At 41.5% G+C, this 16,984-nt stretch overlaps 1 protein-coding gene across 1 annotated transcript in view; it reads left to right on the forward strand.

The window, feature by feature from the left end:
- The first annotated feature begins 2,655 nt into the window (after positions 1–2,655).
- Positions 2,656–16,984, forward strand: part of C30H8orf34 (chromosome 30 C8orf34 homolog) — a 237,919-nt gene continuing 223,590 nt past the window's right edge. The window contains 2 exon segments of the mRNA XM_064480859.1: positions 2,656–2,945; positions 2,947–3,075. Coding sequence (XP_064336929.1) covers positions 2,745–2,945; positions 2,947–3,075 — 330 coding nt within the window. The 5' untranslated portion in view covers positions 2,656–2,744.

Below are 16,984 nucleotides of genomic sequence, written 5' to 3' on the forward strand. Positions count from 1 at the left end.
TTTAGCTTTGTTGCAGAAATCAGAGGGCCATCTTTGATTCCCTCTTCTAACTTCATCCTCTGTAAAGACAATCAACAAATTAGTCTTTAAATGTTCCTTGAATATGTCCCATTTTCTCTATCCCTACATCCCAGTCAAAGGCTGGCCCTCATGAATTGTTCATGGATTCTGTAACCAAAATTAGTTTTGCTATCGCCATATCATTCTTTTTCAATCTATCATGCATGTTGTAACCAAAGCAATCTTTCAAAAACTTTCACCTGACTATAACACTCCTTTGTTCAAAACTCTTTAGTTAATTCTCATCACCCAGAAGATTCAAGTCTGTATTTCTCAGCAAGTAAGACCTTTAATGAGCTGAACTCTGCCTACTTTTTTAACCTCACAGGCCAGACTTCCTCCATATACACCCTGTTTCTCTAAACCAGCCTGTTTTGTGCCACTGGGCCTTTGCACGTGCTTTTTTTTTTTTTTTTATGCCAAAGCCTGAAACATTATCCCCATCCTCACTCCACCAATCCTACCTAGAAACTTTTTAAATTTTACTCTTCTTTTAACACTTTGTTTAAACACCATCTCCTTTATGGAGTGTGTCTTGATAATCCCAGCACAGGTCATTTTTCAATCATCAGTATGCACATAGCATGTTTTATTAATCTATATTAGCATCGTGCATTATAATGTCATTATTTGTGTATATGCCAGTTACCTCAAAAAGACTGAATACCTAAGAACAAAGACAAGGCCTTTCATCTTTGAATCCTCCCTCCTAATGTAATGTCTGCCTTTGAGAGACTGTGCAATAAATATTTATTTTAGTAATGAAGTCAGGTTCTGGGATAAGTAGAAAGAACCAAGAAATGCTTTGTGGAGGAGATGGTATTTAAGGTAGGCCTTGGAAAACCTCTGAAATCTTTCCTGAATTTTAAAAATGTAATTTTGGGATGCTCAGTGTTTATTTTAATATACATATATATGTAAATGTATGTATCTTCATGATTCTCCCTTTACTACTTAAGTGTTTTGCCAGCAAAGCTTTGTCTTTTCCATTCAAGGCCCTAGATGCAGTACTCTGAGCATGGTGAAGACTTAATAGGTTAATAATCTGATTTAAAGAAGCATCTTCCTCATGCCTCTTGCAACAAGGTACCATTCTGATTCTCCAGTGCTGTGTGGTGTCCAAAATGCCTACCTTTTTAGCTGAGTCACAGATGGCTGTACACAATACCTAATAACCAATAAAAATGCTGATACTCACTCTCTATATTTAACTTCTCCTAAACATATTAAAATATATGTAAGTAAGTATACCTTTGATCCACAATGGAAAATGCGTGACAACCCTGGGTACCTCACTGCTATTCAGTTTAACTTTCCCTGGGCAGATTAAGTAAAAGTAGTAACTTGGGTACCTTTCCAGACCTTTCAGGTTAACAGTGATGCTTATGCTCTTAGGTATTCGTGCAGATTTCCTATCTGAATTATTAAATATAATTTCTGGGATATTCCGTTCTTAACTGTCGCATGTTTCTACTTAAGTAGTTCATTTAAAATATAGATGAAGAAACACTGACCAATAAAGATATGAATTGCCGAAATCCAGAACACAGTGGAGAAAGAAAAGGAAATCTATGCTGTGGCAGTATGCTTTAGGACGACTATTCCCTTCATTCTAAACCTTATGTTTATTAATATAAATCTTTTCAATTTGGTAGCACATCATGGTTGGGAACCAGGGAAATCGTCGTGGGAGGCCTCAATGATTTTTTTTTTCCTTCTTTTTTTTCCACAAGAAAAAGAGCTTGTGAACGGGATGTAAAGAAACCCCTGCTGTCTGGAGATCTTCAGCTCGGAAATCCCTGCATAATAAAGTTATTGGCTAAATTTGAGGAGCTCAGGAAGCATCTAGAGGAAACATCGTTATGTGCTCTAGTGTAGTATTTGAGATGGAGCTATAGATACATAGCCATAATTTATACGTGGGTTGTGTGATCCACATGATTATATGGGGATTAGGAAGGCAAACTTGGAAGGGAGCGCTGGCTCGCCTTTCTCTCTTCTTCCTGTCCAAAGCTGAAGGTTTGCTCCCAACCTCTGGATGTCTGCCCTTGGGGAGTTTTCATCTGGATTTTCAGCCGGTCGACTCGCTCCCCGTCAAGCCAGATTTCCTAAAGAAAGGCAACTTCATTTTCACAGCAAACCCTCAGACTCACGCACCTTCTCAAATTCTGCGCATCTCGGATCCTGAGCTAGTGCGGGCAGCGCAGGAGGTGCGACGGGAGGGTCGGAAGGGGCGGTGGGGACGACCCCCTTTGGAACTGCATTTGTAACTGCCAAGGAGTAGCCAACAAGCACCAGATTTATGTGCACTTTGAAAGAAGCACCTTCACCATTGGCTTTTGGAGCGGCGCTGTCGCTAGGGAGCGGCGGGCAGGGCTAGCGCAGCCTGGGGAGTAGCCCGGGCTGTTTGTTCCTGTGACCTGGGAGAGGGGGCACACCCTTCGGGCGCGCGGACACGCACGCACGCGCACGCTCGCGGCGAGTTCGAGCCCCGCGGCCCCCGCCCGCCCGAGGGCGCCCCCCGGCGCCTCACTAGGCAAAGCAGCATCTCCCGGCTCGCCTCCCGCCCCCTGATTCCTGCTGCTGCCGCCCAGAGAAGGGACCTGGAACCTGTGTCTCCAGTTTCCCCGGCGCGGGCGCCGCGGAGAGCCGCGGGGGTGGGCGCGAGGAGGAGAAGGCGATGAATGAGTGCTCCCCTCACCTCGGAGTTGTGTGAGTTGGCGGCGCCGTGCCCGGGCTTCCGGCTCTCGGCGCCCCACGCGCTCGTGGCTCCCGCGGCTGCAGCCCACGCCGGCGTCCGGAGCCGAGCGCGCCGCGCCGCGCCGGGGGAGCCGAGGCTCCCGAGCTCCTGTCCCGGCCCCGGTCCAGGGGAAAGGAGGGGGGTACCCCGGCGGAGGCGCACGGCCACGCGGTCTCCCGCACTCTCCGCGGCCCGCCCGGCTCTCCATGGCGTCTCGTCAGCAATCCCGGATCCAGGCTTACCTGGAGAAGAACAAGATCGGCCCCCTGTTTGAGGTAAGGCGCTGGGGGTGAGGGCTGTCCCGTTGGTCTTCGGAGGAAGGGGTGCAGAACACCCTAGAGGGAAGGAGGGAGAGAGAACAAATGCGCGGGAGGGGCGCCCCCGTGGTCCCAGGTCTCGGGCATTCGTTCTGTCCGGGAGAGGTGTCCTGGAACGGGGCCGCGCGGACACCTCTTCGGTTACCTGGGCGCGGATAGGTGAGCTCCGGAGGGACAAGTCTTATCCTGGCAGGGCAAGTTTTGTAGCCACATGTACAGGGCTGGACAGGCTGAGACGGACAGATGCACACAATCATTCTTACACAAGCACACTTTTTTCCTGGAATTCACACTGTCTTGCGCGTTGCCTCCCCCCTCCCCCAAACGTGGGCAGCGGTAGAACCCGAAAAAGGTGGAGGATGTGCTCAGCAATGGTATGGAATAAGGTTAACTGGGAGAAAACTGAACTGGTAGGGAGTAGGCTTCGGTAGGTGCGGGCAAGTCGAATGAAATTGTCAAACTGAAGCGCTGACATTGTTCTCTGGATGAAAGGAGAGTCCTTTGCATTGCAGACCCTACCTGTGCTGGGGGAGAAGGGGGCGGAGAAAGATTCGGGAAAAGCACACGCGTATTTATGGGAAGGAGACGTTAGCTCTGAGCTGTTTTTTTCTCGCCACCAAGAATTGGATGCCAAAAATACTACTCTATACTGAGAAAGGAAAAGCGGGAGAACAGGAGGAAATGAGAACGGGAGACTGAAACCCAGCACAGGCAAAGCGTCCCGCCGGTTGCTAGGGCGCTGGGCAGCTGCAGAGGCCCGCGGGGAGGGGCGCCCACGGTCCCTTCTTCTCCGGGTCCAACCGTCCAGCTGGGCACCAACCCACCGCGGGAGGACGTGGGAGGGTCGAGGTGACTCCCCCCCCCCCACCAGAAAAAAACCAGCAACCCTTTGTGGTCATTCTTGGGGGTTTGCATTTCCGCGGTGTCTTAAGACTGAATGGCGGAGGGAAGGAGAGAGCAGAGGATGGAGCACCTTCTCCAGGACTGAGGAGAAGAGAACGATAACTGCGAGGGGGAGGGGGGGGAATAATGTTAATTAATGTCCCAGCACAAAAGGGGAGCGGACAGGGTGTGATCATAAACGCATTCAAACAACCAAGATTTGCAAGATCTCTTAAGTTTTTCTAACCAACTTTTAAGTTCTTCTAATCAACTTTTAAGTTCAAGGTGCACTGTCTTGAGAGATACGACCATTATGTCAATTGAAGCTCATTGTTGTAAAGTCGTTAAGTCCTAGAAGGTATGCCTTGATTCTTATTTCTGCCAAAAGTGTTAGCAAAGGAAGTCCAGATACAAAAGCAGGGTAGAATTGTTGGAGCTACTGGAATTCCTTTCTTTGCCTCTAGTCTAAAGATTAGAGAGATATATATCAGAAACATTATAACCCCCTGTGGCACAGTGTATTAACTACATCAAAGGAAGCAGAAAATAAATACATTTTGAGTGTCTCTTCTCTAGAATATAAAGTATGGTTTACCAGGGAGAATAAATGAACTGTTTTTAGTAGATGCTGTTTTTAAACTTATTTTAAAATTCCCAAAATTCTCTCCAAGTGATAATAGAGTTTGGAATATATGTAAACTTTCCACATAATTAGGAAATAAATCTAATTGATTTTTATTAAATGCTCGTTTTTTTAAAATGCATACCAGCTAGTTCCACTGATGAATCTTAAGTGATGGCAAAATTATCTCAAACTCATTAGACCTCCTCACTGAAAAACAAGCAATGATAAAATTATATGCTTTGTATTTTATTGATTTTTCAGGTAACATATTACATACATCCCCATTAGCTTGGATTGCAGTGGTGAGTCGTTAATTTTTGAGGATTGCTGTGCACTTTAAATAATTAAAGGGAGAAAATGGATGTTCTCTTCCATTGAAAGCAGGTCCTTATGCAACAGTTTTGGTCCTGAGAGAGCTTGGTTTTGAGAGTAGAATTATGCATACTTCACAGAACTGGAAAATCTCGCTAGCTTGTGGCCTCTCTCTCCTCATGTAGGAAACCAGTGGAACTAGTGTAAAATGGACATGTTGATCTAAGTTTCTCCTCGAAGCTCCCAGGACTTTGGTCAGTGGTTCTCATAAAAACTGCTTCAGGAGCTCAGAAGAGAGCCTAGACATCTGAATTTAGTAAGAAGTAAGACAAATGATTATCACATATTTAACTCCTGGGCCACATGATGAGGAACAATGACATAAGCTAAAATCTCCGTTCAGCAGTCACAAGTTGAAATCATTAGGTGACTCCAAGCTATATTATCTGTGCTTGCTTGTGATTTTCTGTGTTGAGGCACTGGAATTGGTGGCATGGGTTTACTTTAGTTTTGAAAATATACAAGACCTGACAATATGTTCTCTTTACAGATTTTGTAAGTTAGGACTGTTTTAAGAAAATTCATTGAGTGAGGCGCTTTAAAAGAGAGCACATGAATGTTATTTAAAACAATAGCAAAACTAACATATATTGGTATTGAGAATACTTGTATCCTGGTTTTTATTTTCTCTTTGTCTGTGTAGTTTATTTACTTAGTTTAATTAGCTTATTTCTTACTTAGTTTATTTCTAACACTTTATCAGTTGAGAAGCTTATAAAAGTGCTACACACAATGTGGTGTTTCAAAAACTGCTTTAGAGTGAAGCTAATCTTGTTTTCAGGTGATTTAGGAGTGTAAATTTATACTGCCTTTCATTATGCTTGGAAACACTTTGAAGCATCACAAAACCATGCCTACATATCACTGCAGTAGAGGCTTGGGTAATGATATTTTAATCAAATAGTGTGAAGATGTAAGTTGAAAATGGTGATAATGGTAAAACACTCTGAAATGTTTGTAAAATATACTTTTAGTGTTGTCATTTGGCTTCCTCAGAGCGGGCCAGTTGGGAACAGTCTGGGCTTTGATCTATAAGGAATGCTTGATGTGGCTACCGTAAATGAGGCCTGTAATCCTATTTAATATAGATTTCACACCTAGCTCCTTACTTAACTGGCAGAATGTGAATTGGTTCAGCTCCCGCCAAAGTGGTGTTTTTGCAACACACACAGGCAATGTGCGTGGTGCAAACACAAGACTTATCTCAGACCCTAGGGCTAACCACTTCACAGTCAAAGAACTTGGCAGTCAGAAATTCTGTTGCTTATTAGGATCAAATGATCTATTTTGTTTATATTGTAAGCAGTTTAACTTAATTCCCAAGAAGTTATAGGATGTGAAACATTGCTCATTTTTAATACAGAGAAGTATACAATTATCAGTTCCTCTCATCCTGTTGGAAGGAATAATTGTTTGAAAAATTAGTGGTTGGAATGGTGTTCAGGGCAGCCATATATCTTGGTTCAGGCCTGCTTACACTCACAAGAGTGTGAAATCCTACACGGTGTGGTATCACTTATATGTGGAATCTAAAAAATTGATACAAATCAACTTATTTACAAAACAGAAATAGGCTCACAGACACAAAAAACAAACTTATGGTTACCAAAGGGGAAAGCAGGAGGAGAGAGGAAAAAATTAGAAGTTTGAGATTTACAGGTACACACTACCATATATAAAATAGATAAATGACAAGGGCCCACTGTATCACACCGGGAACTAAATTCAATATCTTGTAATAACATATAATCTGAAAAAGAATATATATTTATTCAGTTATTTGCTGTACACCTGAAACTAGCACCACATTGAAAATCAACTGTACTTCAATAAAAAAAAATTTTTTTAAAGCAGAATAGTGAGGTCTTCATACAATCTCTATAGAATTTTCAAATCTCTGTGTATTGAAGATATGGCAAACTAAGCTCACTACATTTTTTTCAAATGTGATCTGACCCACTCCAAGTAGAATGGAATCACCGTATGACCTTCCAGGTTTGGTTCAGAGTACCTTTACTCACATAGTCTAAATCTGTGTTAACTGATTTGGCATATATGCTATGAGATGGACTCATCAAATGCATGGTCAACCCTAGTGACCAGATTTTGGGATCAAAACACCATTTCCCATTAAGTGGAACCAGGTATCCTTGGAGAAATGGTTAATTCCAGGCTTGGGGCTGGGAAATAAAAGATGAACCTGGAACATCTTGTTATGCTAAAAAAGTAAGGAAGCGGTCAAAGAATGATAGGAACATACAAAAAGGATGTAGAAGCCAACATGAAGAGACTCCCATTACCTAAATCTGGAACAATTTAACAATCAAATGAAGAATGCTAGTAACATTATCTTACTGTATAAAACAGCAATATTTTATTTCATACATTCATGGGATAGATGAATGTGTTCAATTTATGGGGAAAAGAGAAAGCTTTACCTTATCATAAGGACAATGCCAATTAATAAAATTGTAAGGGACGGTGGAATTAGAAAATCACTACTTGGCAAACTATCTTAGTAATATTTCAGGCAAGAAACATTCATTGATGCTAGAACTAATGGGTGAAAGTTGGATGACAAATGAGTTGGTACATAATCTCTAGTACCTTTCCACAAAATAGTTGTTAATTATAAAGGGGAAAAAATCAACTCTTTAGTGAAGAAACCTGGTGGACACTACTTTACTCAAGTGGTGGGCAAACCCAATATCCTGTTCCCCAAGTTACGATGCAGTTAAAACAGCATGGCGCCACTTCTGTAATATCCCTGCCAATCATGCATGACTTGAATTGAATAATGAGAAGATATCTGATAAGTCTGATGGGGAAATTCTACTTATTTGGAGTCTTAAAAAATGTTAAGGTCATAAAGGTTAAGGGAGGTCTCAAACTGAAGAGACATGACAACTAAGTGCAAAATACTGTTCTAGAGTTGATACTTCTGCTATTTTTGGGAGAGTTGGTGAAACTTGAATGGGGTCTCTATGTGAAGGGTATATGGAATTCTTTGTGCTGTTTATATACTTTTCTCTAAGTTTAAAATTATTTCAAAATAAATATTAAAAATAAAAAGGGTACTAGGAAATGAATATTTACAAAATAATTCATCTGTTGGGTTCCTTTAAATATTAACTTTTGTTAATGTAACTAAGAATTGTATCAATGATTTATACATGGCAACCAATAAATAATAAACTAAAATTCCAAGTAAATAAAATTTACACTTCAGGTTAATTAAGCACATGTATTTTCCTCTTCTCCCTCACAAAATTTTATTGAGTATCAGCAAAAATATTAAAAAATAAATGCCTAAGAGTGCTGGAACACAAGAAAGCATGCTGATGCAGAGATACTGTCTCCACTTCTTTATGAACAGAACTCTGTCATTGTGAGTGTGGCATCTCTGCAGGTACATGTGGTCAGGTGTCATATAATCAATGGTACGTAGTGATAATGTTTGGAATTTCCTGGAAGATGCCTTAAAATATATGGACTCAGTTGGGACATCTTCTCATTTGCCTTCCCTCCTTGCTGTCTGGAATGCCTCTTTGTAATACTTCCCTCCTACCCTTCCTAACTCCTTCCACATCCCGAGGCAACCACTGATCTCCTTTTTGTCGCTAAGATTGGTTTTCCTTTTCTATAGTTTTGTATAAGTAGAATCACTGTGCACCTTTTTGGGGGAGGCATATATCTTTTTTAACTTAACATCATTATTTTGCTATTCATCCATGTTGTATCATGTATCAGCAGTTTATTTCTTTTTATTGCTGAATTAGTATTTAGTGAGGATTTATACTTTTGTTTCTCTTGGGTACCTGGAGTAGACTGGCTGGATCCTATGATAGGTGTGTGTTTAGGCTAGACATTAGCCACTAGTTTTGAAACGTGGATATACAATTTTACATTCCTCCCAACAGCGTGTGAGAGTTTCAGTTGTTCCACATCCTCAACAAAACTTGGTATCATCTGTATTTTTAATAATAGCCATTCTAATTGGTTTGTATGGTATTTTATTGTGGTTTTAATTTAAATTTACATTGTTGCCTCACTCCTGCCCCTCTTTCTGAGGCCAGTGTCAGACCATGTGGGGAGCCTGGCTTCCTCCCACCCCTGGCAGTAATAAGGCATTTCCCTCCCTCCTCGCTGGGTTGCGTAGGTGGAGGCCTAGAAAAGAGTCTCTAGTGTCCAGTGGTAACAAGGCCACCTGTGATACATCCCATGCCAAGACACACCATAGTTAAACTTCTGGGGAAAAAAGACAAGAAAAATCTTGAAAGTAGCCAGAGAAATGCAACACTCTACCTACAGAAGAAAAACAATTTGAATGACACCAGATTTCTCATCTAACCCATGGAGGTCACAAGGAAGTGGCACAATATTTCTCAAGTGCTGAAAAAAAAATCTAGAATTCTGTTAGAGAAAATACCCTTTAGAAATGAAAGGGGGGTCAAGAGAATTTGTCACCAGAAAGCCTTCCCTCAAAGTATGGCTGGAGGAAGTTCTTTAAGCAGAAGGACAATGGTAAAAGAAGAAGGAAGTTTAGAAGATCAGGACGGAAGAAAGAGCACGGAGAGAGCAAAAACATGAGTAAATATAATACATTTTCCTTCTCGAACTATGATGGTTGAAGCACAATGACAGATGTGGTTCTAAATGTATCTAGAGAAAGTATTTAAGAAAATTAAAATATAAGCAGGAAAGAGTAAAGAGGTGCAAAGGAGGTAAGGTTTCTATATTTCACTTGAACTGGTACCATGACAACACCTGTCATTGTGTCTGTGTAATGTAATACCTGGAGCAACCACTAAACAAGCTTTATAAAAAGATGCCCTCAAAAACTATAGATGAATAAGAATGGGATTTTTAAAAATGTTCAAGTAGTCCACAGGATCAGGAAAAAGAAAAGAAAAACAGAAAACAAACAGAAGACAAAAAGTAACCTGGCTGACTTTAGTCCTAATGTGTCAATAATTAAATTAAATGTAAATGGTCTAAATATATCAGTTAAAAGACAGAGATTGTCAGAGAGGATTAAAAAACATGACCCAGTTAAATGCTGTCTCTAAGAAACTCACTTCAAATACAAAATACAAAGATACAGGCAGGATAAAAGTAAAAGAATGGAAAAAATAATATGCAAATGTCAAAAGAAAGCAGGAGTGGCTATTATTAATGTCAGATAAAGTAGGCTTTAGAGGAGAGAAAATTACCAGAGCCAGGAATCGTCATTTTATAATAACAGAAGGGTTAACACACCAAGAAAAATAGCAATCCTAAGTGTGTATGCATTGAGCAGCAGAGCTGCAAAATGTGTGAAGCAGAAACTGATAGAACTCAAAAGAGAAGTGGACAAGTCTGCAATTATAGTTCAAGACTTCAAGACCCTTCCCTTGACAATTGAGAGAACAACTAGGCAGAAAATCAGAAACTCTGTAGAAGATCTCAACAACACATCAGACAGTAGGATTTAGTTGATGCTTGTAGACCCCTCCATGCAACAGTAGCAGAATACAGCTACGATTTATTAAGCGCAGAATATTACTCTATTCTGACTGCAAGTATTTATTGCAACATTCCCTAGTATCTTTCCTCTTAGTGGTATAGCAATGATATGGAAAACAACATTGTTAAAATAAACAGATGGCAATACCCCAGATTTCACAGAGTTATTTTTATTCTAACCCTCAACCCTTAACCCTTACCATTCGGTTAAGACACTGAGGTCTGTGTACAGCTGGCTGCATCCCATTGCTGCTGTCTATAAATTGGTCAGAAAGCCAAGACAGAGGTCAGAGTCATGAGGTTTATGAATAATTCAGTTTTGAGAAATATTATTTAGAGAAGAATTCATGAAGGTCATGAATTCATTAAGTTCTCAAGTTATTTTAAAAAAACATATTTTAGGATAAAGTTTGGTGAACAATGATTTGGGTACCCACTCTGTATAAGGCTGGCCCATTGAAGAGTTAACTGTCGTTAAGCTGTACAGTGGAGTGACTTTTTTTCCCCCAATAGCTTTGGAAAACTCATAGCCTAGTGATAGCCAGAATAGAGGCTATTATCATGGGCATCTATACCCTCATTCTTTTTCCCACATTGTCTTCACTTGTTTTATCTTTTCCCCCACTCTTTATGCCTTTTGATCATAATTTATACTTCTTTGGAAAATATCTTAAATTCTTTCTGAAATAAGGATGAATATAAGTTTTATATACATCATCAAGTGACCTGCTCATGGTCTGAATAATTTTGGTACATTATAGGACATACTTGAAGGATCTGTTTCCAGTTGACACTCTCGCTGGCTTTTTTTTTTCCCTAAAAGAATTTATTTTGCTCACTCTGCATATGTTTCCCTACTGAAAAATAAATATAAATATATACAGTTGCTCCGCTCCCTGTGGCCATGCTTCTTGCACAATAGCATACACTCATTATGACAAATGCTGACAACTGTGGACAAAATGTAACGTTCATGCAAACTTTAAAGATAGTCAAACATAAGAGAATTTTCATGCTTGCATTTTGTCACTTTTAGCTCTGTGACCAGACATCCAGGATGGTAAATTCACAGACTTGTGCCACTAAAGATGCAATGATTTTGAAACAGTGAATTATGGGGTGAATTCCAAACAAGGGTGGCATTCAAGGTCCTCCAAAATCTACTGAACCAATACGTTTCATTGTCTCACACCTTGCCTTTTGTGTTAGCCTGGCTAGGTTGTCTGGTTTTCCCCATACATATAACGTCAGGTCTAGTCTTTGCTTGACATTCTTTCCACATGGAATAGCTTCCCTTTCTTTTTATAACATCTTAGACAACGTTCCTTGGGAAGCAGACTCTGAGATGGAGATTTGCACGCAGAGGGTTAGTTGTGGGGTGCTCACAGCAGCAGCACCTTGAAGGGAGTGATGGACACAGGTCTGAGTGGAGGGAGAACATACCCTGAGGCGGTTACAACAGGGTCCTCAGCCGATCACACGGGGAAGATGACCTCAGGAGTCCGGGAGCTGGGAGGCCCTTCAGGGTTGTTCCAATAGGAGCATTGGGTCAGGCCTTGTGCTCCAATCATTAGAAGCAGGCTTCCTCCAGAGAGAGAGGATGTGACCTTGGGTGAGGCAGCTGCTGTCTGTGCGAGGACAACTGCACGAGGCCTCAGGTGACAGCCTTCCACAGCCAACATCCCGGCAGCTGGCAGAAAGAGCTTTTGCTTCTGATGGGAGGATCAGGCACATCCTTCCATGTCTACCACCTTCCTCTGTCCAGCACTGGTCACTCACCAGGGGATACTTCATGCTTTGCCTCTTTCATGATATATTTTTGGGCTGCACTAGCTTCCCGAGAGTTTCCATCTCTGTAAAAGCCATTTTCACTGAAGGGCCAGGCCACCCCTTTTTATGGTTAATAACCACATTGTTGCTTAACTACTTTCCAAGTTGTGGCTTGTCTCCCTAAGTATATTACTGACTTTTCTTCCTAATGTTTTTTCTGAGTATCTAACTTGTAGTATATGCATCATAAGAATTAATTGAATGCTTGTGGAATGAAAAAAAAATCATAAAAACAGCATGGTCTGCAGAAACACAAAATAATCTTTGCTTTATACACAAAGCAGGAGAAACCTTTCTACTGTTTCTAAGGTTTACAACGAAAAATATGCAAAGACCTCCAAGAAGGTTAAACAATGACCTGCAAAAGCAAAAGGAATGAAAATCTCTATGCTCCGTTATATGAGTCACCTGACCCCCTTTGTGTGTGTGTGTGACAGACTGATTTGGATTTTCTGTTATTTGTAACGAGAGTCCTAAGTTATCCTTGTAGTTACAAATATTGTGATTTGTGTAAAGTAGAAACACATCTGTTTATGTGGCTCCATTCAACTCATGCAAGCTTGGAGAAAGAGGAACCTGAAATGAATGGCACCCTATTTCCTTTGTTGGATTGGCTGCCTTCTCGCTCATGCAGGGTTTACATCAGGGCTTCTCAAATGAATGGTGTTTGCCTGTGTTGGATCGTGTTGACTAAAGAATGAAGATCATTCATTAAAATTATAGCGTTTGTACAAATTAATTCTGAATTTGATATTCTCTTCATTAACACCAAGATTTTATTGTTTTAACATCCAGCAGAGTCCACACTTGCTTTTCATTAATGTAAAGCAAAGGCAGGACTGGGCTAAAGATGGATGAATTAGTCATTTTTATCCTGCTCTGGACCAGAGAAGGTGCTATCAAATCTGTATCTATTAGTTTGCTTTCTTGTGTATTTGATATACTTTTGAAAGCGCGATTTGCGGGGAGCATTGAGCTGCGTGAAGTCCTGACTCAGGGTTTCAGAACCAGCCTGCTCTGTGAAGGCAGCGTGAGGGGGATTACCACAGATTATTCTCTGAGATTGGACTGGAAAGTGGATTTATTTGTGACGAAAGGAAGTTTTGTATTTTGACATTAAGTGTGCATCTAGAAATGTGCTAATTTCTCTTATTCATGCTTGAAATTATGTTGAATTTTTCTATGTAGAGAGCTGTATTGTTCTGTGAAAATGACAGTGTTGTTTCTTTCTTTCTAGTCATTACATTACAGCTTTTCTTTTCTCTCCCTCTTTTTTTTTTTGGTCTCCATATGATGGCTACTATTAGTGAAAAATAGGAAAAAGGGTAATTTGGTTCTTTTCCATCTCAGTAGCTTTTGTGTCTTTTTTCTGGTCATACTCTCTTGGCCAAGACCTTTAATATAATGTTGAGTAGACATAGTAGTACTTTATATTTTTGAGGCATGTCCTGATTTTAAGGGGAATGATCATTGCAACATCAGTAGGGGTTTTTTTTTGATAGACACCTTTCATAAACTTAGGAAAGTTTCCTTTTCTTAATAGTTTGCTAGGGCTTTTAACTTAAAAGTTGAGTTCAATATTACTTAAAGGCCTTTCTTTGTATATTTATGTTGATATTATCACATGATTTTTCTCTGTTATTCTGTTAATGGGAAGAATTGCATTACTAGATTTTTTAAAATGTTAAACCAACTTTGCCTTTCTGAGAGGAAGTGATTCTGATCAAAATGAATAATCTGTTTTTTTGTTTTTTTTTTTTTTTTTTACATAGCTGGATTTCGATGGCTAATATGTTGTTTAGGATTTTTCCCCCCTCTGCTTCTGGAAGACTTAAACTCAGTTTCTTTCTTGTTATCTCAGAAATAGTAGAATGCATGTTTACTTTAAAATCTGAAGTTGAGCAATATCTTTACCTTCTTCCTGAAAAATGCAAGAACTTTAGAGTGCTTTTCCTCTAGCCAACACTTTTATTATTTCAGTTCTATCATTTTTATTACTTTTTTTTGCTTCATACCTACAAAAAAGATAGCTAACAAATGCCTCAAGTTTTTATACACATTTTAACATGTTCTTTTACATACCTCTCCCTAGACATCCATGAAACCAGTATTCCTATTCTGTTCTTTTCTGAGCCATGCTATTATCCACTGTCCATAAGTCAGTGATGCCCTAGGCAGTAGATCAATGAAGTGGACAAATAAATATTCTCAAAACTTGAGAGCCCTTCTGGCCATCTTTCTAGCAGACTTCCGAGTGGACATATAATACTGTAACAGACCAATATGATTTTATGCCACTGTATCACGTAGGGCCAGGTCGAAACCAGTCTCAAGGCTTTTTTGTTTCTGTTTTTCCCTTCTTAGTCATGGGCCATAATGAACTCCCCGGAAGGACAGATGTACGGATTGAGGGAGAGCAGGCAGTGTGGCAGGGGTGTGTATTGGGGGAGTCGGGGCCGCCTGCGCACGTCACTCACCTTTGCATTCTGGAGTGCTGCTCTGCGTAGCCAGTCTTATCGTTTGGTGTGTCCGTGAACACCCAGTTCCTGATGACGGGCTCAGGTCTCATGGCCCATTTATGCCCCCCAGTCAGGTGTTCTTCTAAGAGCCAGTAACAAACCAAGAGGTGTATCTCAGAAGGAAGACTTGTTATCTGGAGAAGCGGGTGAGACTTTAATAAAAAGCCCCCGGGGTCTGTGCTGCGATTCTACTGTGCAGGCTTGCCGGCTGCTTGGAGAACATCTCACGTGGCACAGGCACTTCAAGTGTTGTTGGAGCTGCTAGAGCGCAAGGACTAAGCGCTAGGGCCGTGTGCACCGCCGCCGGGCCTGTGGCACGGTCCTGTCTTGCCCTGGACCGCAGGCAGAAAGGGCAGCCTAGTGGGTTGCTCAGTATATGATGGTAGTTGTGATGCCTCCAGATCCAAAGAGGTCATGGCCCTTTGTGGTGGTATGTGGTGTGGGTGCAACAGCTTTGGAGAAGGTATCCTGCAGGATGGATGGGCCCTCGGAGATGTCACAAATTTGGTGCACCCCTACGTTTTCATGAGGTCAGACTCTCCGCTGGGGTAACTCCAGTCAGGTGTCACCTTAACCAGATCTGATGTTTTTTTCTTCTGTTACATCGATTAGATTACATTTCTCTAGGGTGGTCATCTGTTTCACTTCTTGGGGCACCATGGTTGACTGTCAGGCAATATGAAAGATGACTGCTGGACAAAACATTCTGCTCAGCCTTTTGTCCCTGTTGCCCATGGTGGCAAATGTGTCCATCTTGCCTATGGAAGTGAAGTGCTGCTGCTCGGCCATTGCTGTTCTGGGAGCCATCATCCCAGTCGGAAGCAGAGCCTGTTTCCTTGCCAACAACTCTCACTGTCACCCCTGGCCTTTGGAAGATGGCCGCCATAGAGCTTTTCGAGGATACTCTCTTGGTCCCCTCACTGATGTGTTTCTTCATGCTTACTGATGGGCCTGTCTAGAGTCGGGGTTGAGTGAATGTGTAGTTTGCACACGATAAGTTCACTCCACTATTGTCTTTCTAAGCCTTTGGGTTCTTTGCTTTGTATCAGGGTGTACTGTGGCATCTTAACCTCATTGAATGCAGGACTCTGTTCAGGCCACATGCCAGTCAACCAACTCAGTGAGTTGTTAGAACATGAGAGCTAACACTGTACATAGGGAACCTCTAGCTTCTCCCCCATCTGATAATGGTCAGGTGTTGGTTCCCCAAGGCACTGGCCTCTGCAACTAGTTCATTACAATTAAACATAGGTGATAATATTTGAAATTATAATGCATCCGCATGTCATATATCATTCATATCATAATTCTCCTTGGCAATTAGTTTAACATTGGGGTTCAAGGCCAAGCACATGACAAAGCTAATCATAAAGTTTCATCTCTGACAGTCTTGATTCTATACTGTATCAATCAGGAACTAGTCAGAAAATAGAAACCACATTTGGTATTTCAACAGAGATAAATTAACTTTGGGAAATTGGTCGAGCAGGAGTTGGAGGACTCAAAAAGCAAACAGGGAAAAACTGGGAGAACGGGAATTTCATAACGTCTCTTAACACCTTGAGAACAAAGGGAAAAACTGTGTATGTCAGAATTTAGAATCTCAGCAGAGGGGGTCCTCGTGCTCAGAAAGAAACCTAGCTGAGGTGGTGCTGGTGCCTCTGAGGAGATGTAATGAGACCGGACCACCAAGTGCCAAGCGAAGCTAGAGCCAGGAGCCCAGTGCGCCAGTGGGCTGTACTGACGGGAAGAGCAAGCAGTCGGGATAGAGTAAGTCCCTTCCCTCCCTTCCTGTTGTCTAGTTTTCCCCAAGTTCCCTCCATTAGTGTGACCTTAGCAGGAAGCCAGCCGACAAAGGAAGTGAAGTTGTCAGAGTCTCAGCCCCTGTATTATTGGGTAGAATTATAGACGTATGGATTTGTTAAGAAATAATAGTTTCACAGTGGGCACAAAGACATGGCCTCTTGGCTTGGGTTCGGGGAGCACCACGGAAGGAGGAAAAGAGGGGAAGCGAAACAACCCAGCTCTCTCTATTCGTAGGAATGCTCTTCAGAGACTGTTCCTGCCCAGCTTTGTCTTACCTTGGCTGCTGCAGTGGTGGTGACTGACCCAGACTGGTCCTTTTAACAAGTCC

The sequence above is a fragment of the Camelus dromedarius genome, chromosome 30 (assembly GCF_036321535.1).
Source record: "Camelus dromedarius isolate mCamDro1 chromosome 30, mCamDro1.pat, whole genome shotgun sequence".
NCBI classification, from domain to species: Eukaryota; Metazoa; Chordata; class Mammalia; order Artiodactyla; family Camelidae; genus Camelus; species Camelus dromedarius.